Source organism: Phycodurus eques, chromosome 5, assembly GCF_024500275.1.
Source record: "Phycodurus eques isolate BA_2022a chromosome 5, UOR_Pequ_1.1, whole genome shotgun sequence".
Taxonomy (NCBI): domain Eukaryota; kingdom Metazoa; phylum Chordata; class Actinopteri; order Syngnathiformes; family Syngnathidae; genus Phycodurus; species Phycodurus eques.
In genome coordinates this window covers 18,495,014-18,513,982 of record NC_084529.1, presented here as the reverse complement: position 1 = coordinate 18,513,982, position 18,969 = coordinate 18,495,014, and the positions used below count along the sequence as shown (strand labels likewise).

Below are 18,969 nucleotides of genomic sequence, written 5' to 3'. Positions count from 1 at the left end.
TCAGTGGCATATGTTCATGTATTTTTCTGCCTGCAATTAAACCTTAAGTTACCACCAGTTACGTCCATATAGTCTCGGCGGAATGAGTCGCATTACAATGAAATCTGGTAGTAACATGTAGAAGAACCTTAAGAGCAATTGTGTGACGATCTTTCGGTTGTGCGAAGGGCTTCTTGAACAGTTTTAAGCGGCCATTTCCATGGTTTCCTTCAAAAAATGACCTCCTAGAGATTTTGACGATTGCTGCCGCATTTTAACTACGACAAGACAGTTTGCTGGTACCAATCTGGAAAAGAAAACTACCTTCGTCTTCGTCTTGCTTGCGGACAAAACACGATTGCAGTTTGCTCTAACAATTCAACTCCACAAAGTCAGTGCCGTACCAAACGTCTTGTGTGCAAAAAAGGTCACACCCTGAATGGTTCAAAGGATTCCCTACTGTCAGTACTGTATAGATACCATAACTGCATACTCACCTTGACCCAACGTGGAGTGCTCAGACCTCATTGCTGCTAGCAGCCAAAATGTTTCTTTGTAATTATTTTGTATGTACAAGCAAAATTAAAACTAATCTACAGGGAAGTTAGTCTATCATCTCTTTTATGATCAGATGTAATGCCAAACTGCCAGACTGGAATGATACCAAGTTAATTATTTAGGTGTTGCTACCAACTGCGAAGAACTTCAACCACAAGACAGAAAGCGTGTTGGTCTAGTCTAAACTTTCTATTTCATGTTACACCCTCCCTCTGAGGTCAAAGGCAAACACTAGAAATTGGACGATAGCATCTTTAATTAAGACGACAGAGACGATGATATTACCCAGAGCCTTGCAGCGCAGCCTATCATTTTTCTTGACTAAGCCATATCGATCATCCCTGGAGTGGATGCGGCACGACCGGGAGGGGGGTCTCAGAAGAGGGAGTGGCCTTACCGCGAGCTCTACTCCATCCATCAGCTTCTCTCATATGTATTTTGCAAATTGGCTGCGAGTCAATGAGATGCTTTTACGCTTGACTCGACTACCACTGCAACTCAGTCGGGCCAGTGATCCAATCATAATCCCCCTGTTGGTAAAGCTCCATGTTTGCACACTCAGCAAGTTATGGAGGCTCTCACATTCCTCCACATAGATGGTTGTGAGAAAAAAAAATGCAGATCCATCAGGAAACTGACTGACACAATGGGCAACAGTCTTTTTTTATTGAATGATTTATTGCTATCACTCCCTTGCAGGCATGTCCTTAGAATGAAATAATGAACTTCTCAATTCCAATCAACACTCCAAGAGAATACTGTTAATTAAAGGAAAGTGAGAGGGGGCGTGCTCTCAAAGGAAAGGATACAGTTGAGAAACAGTAAGACAACGCTGCTCAAACAAGTGAAGGCCCTCTGGTGTCAGACCACTTAAAATCACATCACTGATTACCAAAGATTAATTAGTCGGACAATTATGTTTTGCTTAAGCTTCTGCAGCTCTTTTAAGCTCAAGTCTAGTCAAGTGTTTGTCATCACAGTAGATTTACTGGACTTTCTTTTTGTGTGGTTTTTATCCAACCCCAATTCCAATGAAGTTGGAATGTTGTGTTAAACACAGCATACAATGAATACAATGATTTGCAAATCATGTTCGACCTATATTTAATTGAATACACTATAAAAACAAGATATTTAATGTTCAAACTGATAAATTTGAATCTTTTTAGCAAACAATCATTAACTTAGAATTTTATGGCTGCAACACGTTCCAAAAAAGCTGGAACAGGGCCATGTTTACCACTGTGTTACATCACCTTTTCTTTTAACAACATTCAATAAACGTTTGGGAACCGAAGACACTAATTGTTGAAGCTTTGTAGGTGGAATTCTTTCCCATTCTTGCTTGATGTACAGCTTCAGCTGTTCAACAGTCCGGGGTCTCCGTTGTCGTATTTTACGCTTCATAATGCGCCACGCATTTTCAATGGGAGACAGGTCTGGACTCGAAGGCAGGCCAGTCTAGTACCTGCACTCTTTTACGACAAAGCCACACTTTTGTAGCACGTGCAGAATGTGGTTTAGCATTGTCTTGCTGAAATAAGCAGGGGCGTCCATGAAAAAGACGTGGCTTGGATGGCAGTATATGTTTCTCCAAAACCTGTATGTACCTTTCAGCATTAATGGTGCCTTCACAGATGTGTAAGTTACCCATGCCATTGGCACTAACACAGCCCCATACCATCACAGATGCTGGCTTTTGAACTTTGCATCCATAACAGTCCGGATGGTTCTTTTCCTCTTTGGCCCGGAGGACACGACGTCCACAATTTCCAAAAACAATTTGAAATGTGGACTCGTCGGACCACAGAACACTTTTCCACTTTGCATCAGTCCATCTTAGAGGAGCTCGGGCCCAGAGAAGCCGGTGGTGTTTCTGGGTGTTGTTGATAAATGGCTTTTGCTTTGCATAGTAGCATTTTAAATTGCACTTACGGATGTAGCGCCCAACTGTATTTACTGACATTGGTTTTCTGAAGTATTCCTGTCAGTTTTCAATGCGGTGCCGCCTGAGGGATCGAAGGTCACGGGCATTCAATGTTGGTTTTCGGCCTTGCCGCTTGCATGCAGTGATTTCTCCAGATTCTCTGAACCTTTTGATGATATTATGGAATGTAGATGATTAAATCCCAAAATTCCTTGCAATTGTACGTTGAGGAACATTTTCCTTAAACTGTTCGACTATTTTCTCACGCACTTGTTGACAAAGAGGTGAACCTCGCCCCATCTGTGCTTGTGAATGACTGAGCAATTCAGGGAAGCTCCTTTTATACCCAATCATGGCACCCACCTGTTCCCAATTAGCATATTCACCTGTGGGATGTTCCAAACAGGTGTTTGATGAGCATTCCTCAACTTTCTCAGTCTTTTTTGCCACCTGTCCCATCTTTTTTGGAACGTGTTGGAGCCATAAAATTCTAAGTTAATGATTATTTGCTTAAAATAATCAAGTTTATCAGTTTGAACATTAAATATGTTGTCTTTGTCGTGTATTCAATTCAATATAGGTTGAACATGATTTGCAAATATAATGTATCACCACAACTGGCACTCAGAGACACTCAACACAGAATGGCTAACGGTTAGCCACTTATCAGCCAGCTGCTACCCTGAACTAACAACAGCCAACTCTACAGTTTCATTCGCTGATTCCCCACATCACTCAACAGGCCAGGCCCCGCCTTTTAAAGCTACACACATTCAAAGTCTCAGATACTACAGTGTAGAACGTGATTATCGCTACTATAGGAAGACAAAAATAATACCTGCACCTCACATGCATATTTTGTTTTGGTAATATGCATACAGCTTTAAAATATATATAAATAATAAAATGAATATCTGGTCATATATGTCTGCTACATAACAGATTTCCGTCTACCGTGAGGGGGTTCTGGAACGTAACCCATGCAATAAACAAGGGACTACTATTAATTTAGAATTTTCACTTAGAAACCTCAGATAGAAAAAAAAATATGTTACTTTTCCATCCATCGTCAGCCTCTGTAAATATCAATAATTATGACACAAATTAAATGTATGTCTTCCTTTTTTGAGGCGCTGAAATAAACGGGCATGCAACCTGATGTCAAACAGACTCCACGCTTCCACTTTTGGACAGTCTTCCTGCTTGCTAAATCTAATTGTGCCGCGTAATTAAACTGCTTGTGTGGGCTTGCCAAAGACTTCACCAGTGGCCTAAGCTTTGGTCTACCTGACACGGCACATTAGCCCCGAGCGCTGCTCAACGCCATTGTAAATACCTGTAAGCTTCTGAGGAAAATCCCCAGCCATGATGCTGACGCTATGTGTTGCAGGACAAAGCATTAAAAGCCTCTAAAGCTCATTCTTTTCCAAAGTGCTTAGTCAGCTGCAAGACTCTCCTTCAATGGACTCACCTGTATTTACTTGATTCATTTAAAGACCCAACATATACACTCACGGAACACTTCTATTCTCGATGGACCGGCAACCATCCATTTTCTGTATTTTTTTCTTTTATCCTATTCAAGGTCACGGGATCGGGAACCGGTTCAGTCCAGTATTAATTAACCAATATTTTTATTCAAGTGGTTGTGTTTCCAGTTGCACTGCATCATCCCAAATTCAAAATGTCAAACTTAAAAAAAATTAACTATGTATACAACTATACACGGTTTTTCATATTACTTTGTATTTTGGAGCTGTAATGTTAAGCACTTTTTTTTTTCATTATCTGTGAAAAGTACTGAACTGTATACAAGGGGTATAAAAACATTGTAGTTCAGGGGCCTCATACTGCCTGATTTGATGTCAAAGGGGGCGGACTACTAAAATCACACCATACTTGATATAATAATGAGTAACAATACGTAAGGGATTAAGGGAAAACTATTTGTTTGAATGCAAAACATAACAAGTACATTATGAAAATCTTTAGATTTAATGACTTTAAAAAAAAATCATTTTACAAAACAACCTCACATTTCTTCAGTTTGTCTTCTATGTGTGTGCATACTAACTGATCACAGGGATGCAATTTAAGGCACAAAACTAAATCACAGGTATTTGGAACTGAAAAATATAGAACTACACTTTAAAATTAAATCAACATATGAAAACCCAGTACACACCATGCCTATATACTTCCAAATAAAGTGAACTTTTTTTGTTATTACAGAATAATTTTTTGATGTACAGTATAAGGGAGCCCACAATTTATCTTTAGCTGTCGAGCAAGTGAGATCACTTTCACGCTGCTTAATACTGCTTGCCCTGCTGAATTTCAAGAGCAACAAAAAGTTGACCCTCGTATCATGGGGTGGCTAAAGCCGGCTGCCTGGTGGGATGGCTGACTGCGGGCGGGCCTGTGAAATGCCAGGGCTTAAATGTAAGCTGACGCCCGACAGATGGACGCCAAAGCCCTAAGCCGGGCCAAGAAGCCGGTTGGTGTAACAAGGTGCAGAATTCCAACAGCGGCCAGCTGTTGTCCTGAAAACAACTACGTCCGCGATGGCAGTCGGCGTTGTTGGCCTGAACTTCACCTCACACCGGGCTTGACTTCCTGTGCAGGTGCTCGGCTTGCTAATGCCTATTCTCATCACACGCCTCTGAGGAAGTTTTAAGAAGACACCACTTCTAAGGACCATAATCCAACAGCACCTTTTTTTTTCACACTATGTTCCCTCAATATAAGTGGAGACTCACTTCCAAAAAGTTTAACAGCAGTAAACAATAGTAATAGCAATCTTGTCTCTTTTGACTCACATATAGAAACATTTGAAATCCATTTCTGACATTTTGTGCTGTGTTCGAAAAATGATTTGGATCCGGATTACAAATCCACATCTAGAAAGTTTTGAAATTCATCCTAGATTCATTCTGAAGCTAACAAAAATCTTTTTTCAAATCATCAATCGATCAAAATTTACATCCTTAAATAAAATCCATTCCGATTAATAATGCAGATCATTATAACAAGTGAACTACTATAATTCGTTCTTTTGTCATACTGAGGTTAAAACACTTTTTTTTCAAACTCCATTATGTCTGTGTTTTAAACATGATCATGATCAAAAGTTCACAAATGTGTCCTAGAGTCAGTTATATATATATATATATATATATATATTTTTTTTTTTTTACAAATCCAGATAATCACGCAGTCAATTTTGTCAGAGATCACAACGTTTTAAGCTATATTTGTTTTTAAAACGTTTTATATTGAATACCAAATCCAGATCCATACCATTTCACATTGACACCATTTTTGAGCGATTTAGGTCATGATCAAAAATTTTAGGGTCATAACAATGCTATACATGAAATTCTTTAGCGTTTGAAAAAGTCATGCAGAAAGAGGTTAACAAATCTAGATCATTATTGAAAAGCAGCATTTGTCCCTGCCAAATTTCTTTAAATACATTCAGAACTTTTTGAGCTCTTTGTGTTACAAAAATGATCTGGATCGAATCAAGAATTAGATAATGATCAAAAGTCAAATTAAGCATCACAAAACTACACATCAAATTCCTTAAAAACAATTATGTCAGTTATGTCTTGATATTATAATTATGCAAGTTTCAAATCACAAATTTTATCGACAGTTTAACAAATCATCAATGGGTCATATCAAAACAAGACTTTTTTCATAATCCATTTACAACATCGTGTTCCAAAAATGATCTAAATCCAGGTTACTATCCTGACCTAGCTAATAATCTGAAGTTAAACCATTCCTCACATCCAAAGTGATCCAAATCTGTCAACAATTAGTAAGGTAACAAAAGAAACAAAAACAGTCGAAAACCTAACCTTCTCTGGTAATATTAATCATTAGTTTTATTTAGTCTCACATGCAACACATGACAATGTAAATGTTTTCTTTATGAATCAGAAAATGCACTATACCTATCGATCAAATGACAAAAAAAGGCAAACAAGATGTGGAAACGTGTTAGTGGATTAGACTCAACACCAAATCAGAAGTACAGTGACATAGACGGTTGATATTTAATGATGACATGATGTTTACGGGTCATTGATGCGTTCAACTGTGAATCCCTAACAATTGACTCTTCGCCCTGACCTTATTGATGAGTGTGGGATGATGCAGATCAATCGAATAAAAAAATAAATAAATAAAAATATCAAAATGAGTGTTGTTTCTGTTAAATCATTAAAATCGGTTTATCCAAAGTATACTAGCTGCTAGTGTTTTTTTGCATTTGCGCCTTGTCAAGGCAGACAAGAGATTTAATACGGCGGCCAGCGAGTGCACATCTCCAGGCTGTAAACGTTTACAGCTGTGACTGCAGCTAAACTGGCTCTTCGGAGCAAGGCAGCTAACATGCAAACATGGCTTCTCATAGTCATAAATAATAGAGATTTTATATCCTCTATGAAGGGTGACGGTGACAGTACCGGGGGGGCCGGGGCCATCTTGATTTTAATTGTGAGTGACGTGGGAGTCTAGCTTCAAAAAAAATAATAAAAAAGTCCTTTTTCTGCTGCTCACATCGAGGCCTCGTAAAATGAGACGTAAATGAGTTCATGGGGAGGTGAGACAAAGTGCAAGTGTAGCAGAAAACAGCAAAATGAGGGCAGCCTCTTATCTTTTGCTTAGGTATAATTTGAAATCAACAGGATTCTTATTATTTAGACACCCATAAACAAGATGCAGCGGACCCGCCCGACACATCCCCCTTTCGTTTTATGACGCCTCATTTTTCCACCAAGAAGCAGCTATTTATGCTCCAAAGCCACTATTGCACGAGCAATGCTAGGTGACACATGAAGCGAGAGACTGGACTGGCTCTCTAACGTGGCTCATGGATGTGGACAGATAAGCGTTCACACCTACTGGCCATTTACAGGATCCAATTAACTTAATCTGCATGTACGAGGTCAGTGGGAGGAAGCCACAGGCCGCACAGGCGAGAGTAATCGCATGCTTACCTCCGCATCTCAACGGGGTTTCACTGACAGCGTCCAATGAACATGCTAGTCTACCGTAAGTCCGAACAGAACACGTAACACAATATTTCAAAGAAAGAAAGAAAAAAAATTAATGAACCCAAAACTGGAGGACCCCCCCCCCAAAAAAAACAAAAAAACCTCAATATTTTAATTGGTCTTAATTTTACTTCAAAAGACAAGATGTTTTTTTTTAAAGTAGTAATTTAGGAAAATAAATGTTAATATTTTAAGAATAGAATTGTAATTTTGCTATAAAATGCAATACTATATATATGTATATATATATATATATATACTATATATGCCCTGCGATTGGCTGGCGACCGGTTCAGGGTGTATCCCGCCTCCCGCCCGAAGATAGCTGGGATAGGCTCCAGCAGCCCGCGACCCTAGTGAGGAGAAGCGGTAAAGAAAATGGATAGATGGATGGATTTAGGAATTTATGCAAAAAAAGGGAAAATATGAATTAAAAAAAAGATTAAAAAGTATTCAACTAAAAAAAAAAGTATTTTTGTTAAAAACGGCATGTAATAATTTAGGTACGTGGAAAAAAAAATAGCAATTTCATTCAGAAAAACTGCTCTTGCGTTAAAAAAATTGAATTGCAACTGTTCTTGCAAAATACACACATTTTCATATGTTTACATTCTATACACATTTTGTAGTATTCAGACTTTTTACTTTGTCATTCATTCATCACAATGATTTTTAAACCGCTGTTCTGTTTAAAACAAGCTTCTGATAAAGAAACAGCAGGAAATTCTGCATGATAGCCCGCCCAGGTATCACACCATTGGCATATGTCCCAGATATTTTATTGGGAAATTGTTGGGCCGTGATGGAAGGAACCCAATCACGGAGTGCGCTCGTTTGATTTGTTTTCATTCCGACGTCTTAAAGCTTCCATAAAAGACAACAAAGTTTGTTCAATGATCCGACATCATTCCTATTCAAGCAGGAATCCGACGGCATTGAACAAGTTATAGGAACAATCAAGCCATCCGTCTCCCGAGGCACGTTGCGTGATGACTGCCATTTTTCACCGTCGATCAAAAACCAGCAACAAAAACAGCTTCTTGTCCTCCACCTTTGAGCCAAACACAACAGTCTTTCTTTTCCGGACATCCATGAAGGTGAACCTCCTTCAGACAGAGCCGGCAAAGAATTTCATGGATTTACAACCAGCACCTGCGTGACCACACCTCCAAACACTGCGAGGAGAAATGATTTTGACTCAAAAAAAAAACCACACACACACACACACACATACATACATCAATAATAGAAAAAAGAAAATATGAGTATTTTCCCCCCAACACATCTTGATTTACGAGCCCAAAACGCACACCGTTGTATCAAACTGCCACACCAAAGTCATTTCAATTTGCTGCTTCACAATTTATCTCCTTCGATAGGAATGGGCTCATGAACAAAAGCAGTTTCCTAAGCGCCGCGGGGGCATTTAAGAAGCGCACATAAGCCCGCTGAAGCGCTCTGATAGATTGTGTTCCAGCGCAATGACACAACAAAATGTGTTTTCTTCCACTGCAGAGTGAAAAGAAATGGGAGGCTTGATTTAACCGGCGGGTCACACCCGCGCACTCGTCGCCCAGCGAACTGGACGGATGCTTTGATGAGCGGACCTGGAATAATAACCAGACATTTAAAATGCATACAGTGTGAAATATGACTCATGAGCTCTGCAGTATGAATGAGCTGACTGTGAATGTGCGCAAAACTGGTTTGTAAGTGACTTGTAACAAAGGCGACGGTCCGCTGGGCCATCGATCACAAATGGATTTTTGCTGTAAATCCCGCTGCCGTTGACTTGGTCACGTTAGCGCTACAACTAAAGTAAAGCGCTACAGTCTGGAAAGGGAAAAGAGGAGCAAACTAGCCTGTACATTTTGACGGGTTTCACCGGTGATGGGACATTGTGATTTCCTAGGAATGTTGGTGAAGAGATTACTTGAAAAGGTAAACGCTTGCAGAGATTTACAGAAATAATGTGTTGCGTATTTATAGTTACAAAATCAGCGTTGATAATGATTGTGGTAAATAATGAACAAATGAGAATTACTCTTTTATAAAAACATGAAGATCACGTGAGCAAATGATTTCTTTCAGAAGTGTGGTAGCCTTTCGCATTAATCAGTCCCCAAGAAGTAGCTGTCAGTTTCTAAAAGGTTGCCAACTTCCCATAGCTGACGTCATGTTGCTTTTCTTTACACGGCAAACTACATAGGTTAGCATGTATGACGTGAAATCGCATCCATTGAAGTTTGTACCCGAAGCACGTCTGTAAAGCCGAGCCCCCGTTGTGTATTTCGCTCGTCTTGATTTACCAATGACCCGTTAGGACCGTACTATTTTCAACAGTACTGTAGCGAATTGGTTATGTGTGTTTGTTGTTGTGTGTTGCTTTCAACAGCGGTGGGAGCATGTTGTGTACTGATCCCTGAGCTGTTGCGTGGAGCGCTGTTATTTCCGAGCGGTCGTGAACACATCTCGCTACTCGGTCTGTGGTAACGGGAGAGAGACTGGCGGAGCCCGCAAACTAACTTTTGCGTTTTGCTTTTGTGGTTTGTGGCATCGGCTACGGTCCACAGTAGCTGCGTATTTTTGTTTTACAATAAACGGACTAGCGTCACCTGTGGTCATTGATTAAAATGTTATACTTACCATATCACTGAGCATTGATTCGATCACCATCTTTGTTCTTTGCTAATATGAGAACTCGAGTAGAAATGCATGGTGAGGGAGTGACATGAAAGATGAATAAGATATGTGTCATAATTCAAGTATCGAGCATGAACACCAGCAAACTGATGGTGCGTCATATACATAGCTAGAAGAGAAGTCGTGATTTTGGAGTCGATTTTGGGGGTGTGTTATATACCCGGAAGTGTATTAGACATGACAAATTACGGTACTTGGCTTAGAAAATAATTTGTTGTGAACAACTAAACCATGCAAAAACAAAAATCTACTTTGTATCATTTAAGGACTTATTATACACACTGTTGTTAGCAGAGCAGTCAAAAAAAAAAGAAAAATTGAAGGAAACACATTTTAAGAGACTTATTGTACTGGTATGTGTTCAAATGTTTGGCTACTTTTTCTAAGAGTTTCATTACTCTGCTACATTTTCACGATGACACAAAAGGCACTTTATAGTGATACTCATCCTATTAATGCATTTTTTCTTTTTTGTCAAATTCAATGCGCCGATGGTGATGTCACACTATATTCACGTCGACCAGGCAGCTACCGACGTCCCTCATCAAACTGTCTGACATTTATTAAAGCGGTTTAAGCGACACACCCCACCGTTAACTACGGTACGGCATCTATTTGTCCACCGACCTGAAGATATAGGGTTTATTTATTCCATGAGCAATTTTATTTTGACAAGTCTGTAAATGAGCTGCCAGCTAAGAGTTGTGAGCTACGTGCCGTCGTGTGTAACTCAAAGTTTATGCGTGTGACAATGTGAAGTTGAGCGGCCGCCTATGTATGACCTCTGCGCAGCCACTTGGAACCTCTCAAACTTTAACGGGGGAGCGAGGGCGTTTGCGCCCCTGGACTGATTGAGGAGGCTTGCGATCGGGGGTGGCGGCGGGAGGACTGTCATACAAGGGCAGAAACTGAAATGCTGTTTGACCTTGACTGATGCTGGCGGAAGTGCAAAGTACTTTTTGAACCTGTGAGATTTGCTTCGTGGTGATGGTGGTTAACGCAGGGGGAGGAGTGCGCCAGAGCGATCAGGTTGGCGGAATGAGAGGCGACGTAACCCGTCCAATCCCGGCAAATAATCTAATAATATTGCAGGCGTACGTGTGGAACATGGAGGTGGCATATGGTATCACTTTCATTCCACATCAAGTGATTGCTCCTGATGTGAGGTAATGGGCTCTGTAAATTGCCCAAGCCAGCCGTATGCCACATTAAGATCCTCAGGAGTAATGTCCCTCCGTAACACAACCCTTCCTCACCCCGGCTCTCAAACTGGGCTACATATGCAAATGGGAAAAATAAATAATTGAAGCGCTCCGCATTTCCTCACATTTTCCGCCAGACGTGTTGGCGGGAATATGTAGAAAGTGAAGAAAATTGTGCAGTCCATTCACCAGGGATGGTCCATCAGCTTTTGTCGTACGGAGCCCTTAGATGTTTTATTATTGTTGCATTAGCGGCTATATGCCAATGTAATGTACTAAACGACATCGTCGAACTCTGTGTACGTCACGTGAACTAGCGGCGGACTTTCACGCAGCTAAGTGAGTCTGTCTCATACTTGAGCGGCACAAATACTTTGACGTGAGCGTTGGAGTTCAGTGCAGCGTGGATGGCTAGTGCTGTATGCGTTTTGAATCAAAGTTTTTTTTGTCATATTCGTTAAAACCGTCATTATGATTAGACAGCAGTACATGGAAAATATGATCTGTGAACAAGGCACTTTCAAGCGGCCACGCCAGCAGACTATCCGAAGGGAAGATGTATTTTCGGGGTGTTGGCATAGCGAGCTAGCACGTCGTAATTGCGCTGGATAACCGCTGATGCGAACACAGTTGTTTAAGTTCTTATATTGGGGAGGAGGGTGACTAACGCCGCGGCTAAAATGCGTCACTGGACTTTGTTTTAGCCACGGCGCCCCAAAAACTCTGAAAATGTGAAATGGTGAAAAAGAGATTAACATTATATCTCCATAATTGAATACGACATAGTTCTCAGTCCTTGTGTGTTTTTAGCAATTGACTTCAGAAACAAATCCGTGACGCAAAAAAATGTTGTGGACGGCTGGCCTAAATTGTCCATAGGTGTGAGTGTATTTGTCTATATGTGATTGACCAGCGAGCAGTCAGCGTGTACACCGCTTCTCGGCCAAAGTCAGCTGGAATACTGTCGGCTCCAGCTCGCCTGCGACCCTAATTACAACAGGCGCTATGGAAAATGGATGGATGGATTTTGCACACGGTTGTAAATGTCACGCGAGTCACGCTGCCACACGGCTAACATGACAAGACCACAAAGAGCGGCTTCAAACAAAAACGTGCGTCCGCCAGTGTGTCGCCGGGCTGTCTTTTGTGGGCGCACAAAGAGAGAAGACCAAGCGGCGCTCATTAACGCAGGTATGAGTGGCACCTCGGATCGCGCGCCTCGGCTCGCTACCTTCATCAGACTCTAATTAGGTTCTCGGGTGCTCCGTATTAGCTTCTGTGGAATCACTCTAAAGCTGATAGAAGTCTTCTAAAAAAACTTCTCAGAGCGAGAGTGTTGACAAGGGATTTGCGGTGTCATTGCCGTGCCGGTATTAAGTGCGGGGTGACCTTGTCACGGATCCACTTGTCGCATGTGAAATACCTCGATCGTCTTTTGTCAAAACGCGAGATTTGGCTCCCTCTAGTCGCCTTCGGATTAGCCGGCCTCGCACGGTTCTGGGCCTCTCCTGCTCTATCTTTACGACCTCGACTACTGGGAGCCCGAGATAGCGAGCGGGAGGATCCAAGGACAGCTTAGACAAGTAATTTTGCCTTTAATTGCTTCCGTCTCCCGTGAGGGCCATTGCTTAAGCACGCCGAAAACTGTTGTTGTTTTCCTCCTCATAATCTTTGATGATATGAAGGTCAGCATTTTTTTTTTTTTTTTGTCTAAGCGTCTTAGGGAAGAATTCGAGAGCAGGTGGAGATGAGACAGTGCCGCGCTGCATTGTGAGCGCAAGCTACCCTTTTCGACGTCCACCGCGGCTTCTTTGCGCTCCGATCTAATTCATCGGCCTTTGAATTGCTTTTTTTTTCGCGAGAGCTTAGTCCTCATTTCCCCATCTTGTATCAATAGTGTCATTATGTGGGGTTTTATCTGGCTAATTAAGGCTTCCTGGGCGATCTCTCGGAGGACGTGGATTAAGCTTTTCTATCTCGGCAATGGAGGCACGGCGGGGTCGGCCGGGCCTGATTCACCACGTTGACTGCGGAGCGGGAAGAAGCAGTGATCGGACTGCTGCTGTTTCGGTTAAATTCGACTTCAGTCAGAAGGTTGACCGCAAAGATGGAAGGATATGTTGATAAATGGGAAAACAAACCTCCATCGGGCTCATCTTGTATCTAAGGAAGGCTTCTAACCTGACAAGCTAGATGATTAGTTCCGTGACCCTGGGAAAAGTGGGGCAGTGCCCGACGAGATCCAACAGATGACCCTGCGGTTATCTTTGGATTTTATTTATTTATTTATCTATTGGCGTTATCCCAGTTTTGACTGTCGCCGTGCTGAGTCTCCCGGTTCTTTTACCGCAGCGAGGGGATGTAAGAGCCCTTAATTTGTCTGACGATTTATGCCAGGCCACAAAAGTTCAGTTTCAGTTGTGGAGTTTTATAACGATTTATTGCTGTTTTGTGAATTTAACGACACAGCCATTAGAGGATTCAATTGAAGTCAATTGCAAATCAGACAGTGAAGCCCAGTTTTGAGCACATTTTCATTTTGAAGTGAACTCAAATATCAAACTAGTACCATCCCACGTTTCATTCCACTCCATATTTAAAAGTTGAAATCAAAGGTAAACGGGTGATAAAAGAAAATAACGGGGAAAAAAACATCTTTGCATCAACAGATATTTACAGAAGGCACCTGACATTAAAATTTTATTTTCTTTGCTAACTGGCGACTGCCGATATGTACTTACGCAGCTATCACCATCTCGATTGGCAGGTTTACCGATCGTAAATGTACTGTGGCAAACTGAAAATTCATTTCCATTCACATTTACCAAAGAAAGCATTTTTCTTTTCGATATAGATGCATTTGAATTTTAAAGATGACATGTTATGTAACCAATAGCATAGCTGACATGGTGAGACTGAGTGAACAACAAGCACCGCACTGTATCTTGCCTGAATTACTTCAAGACGTGGCACAATTCTTTTAACAATCAATTTAATGACTTTATTATTAAGTACGACTACAACAATTTTAACATTAACATTGCTTTTAGCGATAGTACAAGACCTGTAATGGCTTTTGTCTTTTAACTTGTCTTGGCCCATTTTTGTTTTTCTTTGTAGCACTTTGATGCCACGCAAGCAAATGTCTCTCCATGCCACCCTGTCCGGTCGATAACCTGAAATCTGACCTCCCGTTTCCTCTTCCAGTAATTTCCCTCCCCTCTGCCCACAGTCTATGTTTAAAAAAAACAAAAAATACAATCTCTTTTCTCTGTCCACCAGCGGCTTTCAAGGATGTTGAACAGAGCGCTACATAATGAGCGTTTTGGGAACAAAAAGCCTCGTCCCCTCATTTAACCTAAAGCAAAGCTTCTGTTGTCTTGAATTGCATAATAAATGAAGGAAAAAGCCCCAACACTGATCTTATGAAGGGAGGCCATAATGGACTTGAAGCACATTTAAGCATTTCAATTAAGTGTCACTCTTTTATACTTTGCCGTCATTTGAAAACAACTACTGAACTAAACCTTTTTTCAAATTGTTTTAATGGCAGGCAAACAGCCACTGACAAAACATGCAGGACATACAATTGATATAAAAAGTCAACACACCCCTGTTCAATGATAGGTGTTTGTGATATTAAAAAAATGAGACTGAGATAAATCATTTCAAATACTTTTCCACCATTATTGTGACCTGTACAATTAAATTGAGTCTTTAATATCTAGTATGTACCCATTCTTATTTATAATTGGGATGTGGCTGTGTTCAGAATTAACTAATCACATTCAAACTCATGTTAAACGGGAGTCAGCACACACCTGCCACCATTTAAAGCGCCTCAGATTAACCCCAAATAAAGTTCAGTTGTTCTAGCAGGCTTTTTCTGTCTTTTTTATTTCATTTTGCTTTCTACCAGAAGCCTGAAGATTTTGTTCTATCACTGACTTCGACTTCAAACTGTTTTTAATTCCTTCCACCTTGTTTGAATTGAAAGCTGTGGGGGAAAAAAACGATTTATTATTATATTTATTATATAATATTAATAGATTGAGGTTTCCCTTGCCTGGACGCGGGTCACCGTGGCCCCCCTCGGTTACCCGCGAGGGCCACCGTGCTGGAGGGTCCGTCGGAAAGTCGAATCTCAGATCCGTCCTGGCTGTAGAACAGAAGACCAGCTCTACACCCTCGGCAGGGTCCTCGAGGGTGCATGGAGTTTGCCCAACAGGTCTACATGTGTTTTGTGGACTTGGAGAAGGGGTGAGGGGTGCTTTGGGAGTATGGGGTACCGAACGCCCCGATACAGGCTTTTTGATCCCTGTACAACCCTCTACGACCGTTGTTCACAAGTGAAGGAAGAATGGAACGGGAGATCAACAGGCAGATCGGTGCAGCGTCTGCAGTAATGCGGACTTTGTATCGGTCCGTTGTGGTAAAGGAGGAGCTAAGCCGAAAGGCGGTCGATGTACATTCCTACCCTCACCTATGGTCACGAGCTGTGGGTCGTGACCGAAAGAACGAGACTCCGGATACAAGCGGCCGAAATGAGTTTCCTCAACAGGGTGTCCGGGCTCTCCCTTAGAGCTAGAACCTCGGTCATCCGGGAGGAGCTCAGAGTAGAGCCGCTGCTCCTCCACATTGAGAGGAGCCAGATGAGGTGGCTGGGGCATCTGATTCGGCTGCCTCGCGGACGCCTACCTGGTGAGGTGTTCCGGGCACGTCCAACCGGGAGGAGACCCAGGACACGACCCAGGACACGCTGGAGAGACTACGTCTCCCGGCTGCCCTGAGAACGCCTCGGGATCCCCCTGGAAGAACTGGATGAAGTGGCTGGGGAGAGGGAAGTCTGGGCGTCCCTGCTAAAGCTACTGCCCCCGTGACCCGACCGCGGTAGAAAATGGATGGACGGATGGGGAAAAGCTACGTAGTTATAAAGTAAAAAAACCTAACTTTTGATTGACGCGATACAAAAGCGAGAAGGCTAGGCTATCCAGGTCTGACTGTATTGTCCAACAAAAACACAACGTTTTTTTTTGTTTTTTTAAAATCCAGAAGCAGGATAAAAAAAAGTTGTGTGTTTTTTTTTTTAATAGAATAATAACAACAATTGGAGATATTGTGTTGTACAATTTTTTGTTGGACCTCAAGGATATCTACAAGACGTACATTAAAGTTATCATGCAGGAATCTAGAAATAAGTACAAATATCAATTATTTATGAATATTCAAAACTTGGAATAACAAGTTTCATTAAAACAACCTATGTGTCTATAAATGCTGCCAATACAGGGTTGACTTTTCACTTATAAATATTGTATCAAATTATAGACTGTATATGATATATTTATTTTCTAAATTAATATTGCACAAACTAGAAATTAATATAAATACAAGAGGTTTTTTTGCTCTTCAAAGGAGGGCTGGATTTGTTCTATTTTATCAATATGCTGATCATTGGTGTTTGCAGTGGTGTGCAATTATTGTCCTGCATCATGCTAATATTTTAGTTACGAGAGTTGGAACATTGGAAACAACTCTCAGTATGACGCAGTGTACTTGTATACCACTGCAAACCGTAATAACACAAATAGCGACATCGCTGACAGTGTCAATCAAAATTGGGCGTAATTATCTTCTATTGTATTGAATACAATCCATTACATTGAGAAGGCCTAAAAACTTCTTTTCTGGCGTCTGTGAGGAATGCATCATGTCGGTCCCTGATATTATGAATATTACGCTTTGTCGAGTGAAATGGGACGACTCACTCTTTGTGTGTTGTGCATGCAGAAATTGTTATCAGTGGGGATGATTAGCGCCGTGCTGCCAAACGACAATATGCTGTCACATCTGCTCCACCGCAAACATCCATTCAAACGAACAAACGCACAAGGGCGGCTTCCACTTGCGACTGCCACGCTTGAACGGGCGCGAGTGATAGTTTGTAGTGTAGTGCTCGGGTTCGGAGTTGTGGTTCAGGGCTGGCACTCCAAGCGAGCTCTCCACGCTCCAAGTAGGCTTGTGGAGCCTCTGTCGTGAAGCGACGCTGCCATTTACACCAGACGTGAGTAGAGAAGAGCGTCTGGCAGGTGGACGCTTCATTAGGTACACTGGCAGCATCTAAGGGAGGCTACATGCATTGTCGACGTCATGGGACAACAACCCCCCCCCACCCACACGCAAAAAAATAAATTAAAAATACTTTTGTCATTCTTTGCAGGGGATATACAATATTTGATTTGTTATATTCTCTCTCTATGTTAAAATATCTGTTGCTTAAAGCAGTGATTCTCAACTGGTGGGTCGGGACCCAAAAGTGGGTTGCGGAACATATTAGGTAAGCGACAGGAAACAATATGACACCATCATTTTCCGAGCCGCTTATCCTCACAAGGGTCGCGGGAGCGCTGGAGCCTATCCCAGCTATCTTCGGGCGAGAGGCACGGTACACCCCGAACTGGTCGCCAGCCAATCGCAGGGCACATTTAAACAAACAACCATTCGCACTCACATTCACACTTACGGCCAATTTAGAGTCTCCAATTAACCTACCATGCATGTTTTTGGGATGTGGGAGGAAACCAGAGCGCCCGGAGAAAACCCACGCAGGCATGGGGAGAACATGCAAACTTCACACAGGCGGGGCCGGGGATTGAACCCCTGTACTCAGAACTGTGAGGCAGACGCTCTAACCAGCCGCCACCACGCCCAATGCGACACCAATGCTATTCAATAGCGTGTCCCAGTATGTGTTTGCATTAAGCTAGCAGACTAAGTCAAAGTTACAATGTGTAATTCTCTTTGTGTTCTGTTTAGTTTGACCGTAAACCTTGACTTGAAGTGGCAATAAACATCTTAAAGCATCTTTTCAGAAGAATTGTTCATAATCTGAAAAACTGACATTTGCTGTGAAATGAGTTGAGTTCGCGGCCACACTTCAGCGCTCGTATCTCAATTTTTTGCTTGCAAGTCAAAGCTTTAAAAAAAAGAATTAAAAAATAGCGCCCGAATGACACCTTGTACAGTATCTTGAAAAGTCGGGTAAACTAAATCTATTTCATCAAACATTTTTTGAGTGACAGAATGTGGCCCCCACGCTGGCCTAACGCCCCCCGGTTAGATGGGCTCTGACAGTGACACTTGCTCCACGTAACAATTTTTAACGTCTTAACTGATTTTTTAATTTGACACACTGCGCTTACTGGTCTCATAGTGTGTGCTGTACTCGAGATGATCTATGCAGCAAACGATACCTCCACCGAAGAATCGTGAGTCTCCTTCCCCAAACCAAACGTTTGCTGTGATTGCCTGCAGTTTATGTATTGTATCACCTTGATGAGAACAAGCGCAATAGAAAATAGATGAATGGATAGATGGATGGTATTGGATCTAATTATACTGTAAAAAAAAAAAAAAAGAGTCCAGTGAGTATGGGTGTATATTAACGAAAGCAAAGCTTGAGATCACATCACACATCCTATACAAGCACAGCCACCATTATACCAAAGCATTGTCAATGTTTAAATCTGCCCGG

The 18,969-nt window shown here is 41.7% G+C and overlaps 1 protein-coding gene across 4 annotated transcripts in view; it reads right to left on the bottom strand.

Moving 5' to 3' along the window:
• The window catches only part of lingo1a (leucine rich repeat and Ig domain containing 1a), a 98,822-nt gene that overhangs the window by 3,722 nt on the left and 76,131 nt on the right, over positions 1-18,969 (bottom strand). The window contains exon 1 of one of the 4 annotated variants that reach the window (XM_061677907.1): positions 935-1,019. The exons of the other annotated variants lie outside the window; for them this stretch is intronic. Within the exon in view, the coding sequence (XP_061533891.1) occupies positions 935-955 (21 nt within the window). The 5' untranslated portion in view covers positions 956-1,019. Of the gene's footprint in view, positions 1-934; positions 1,020-18,969 lie in introns of those variants that run through there. 4 annotated transcript variants of the gene reach the window in all.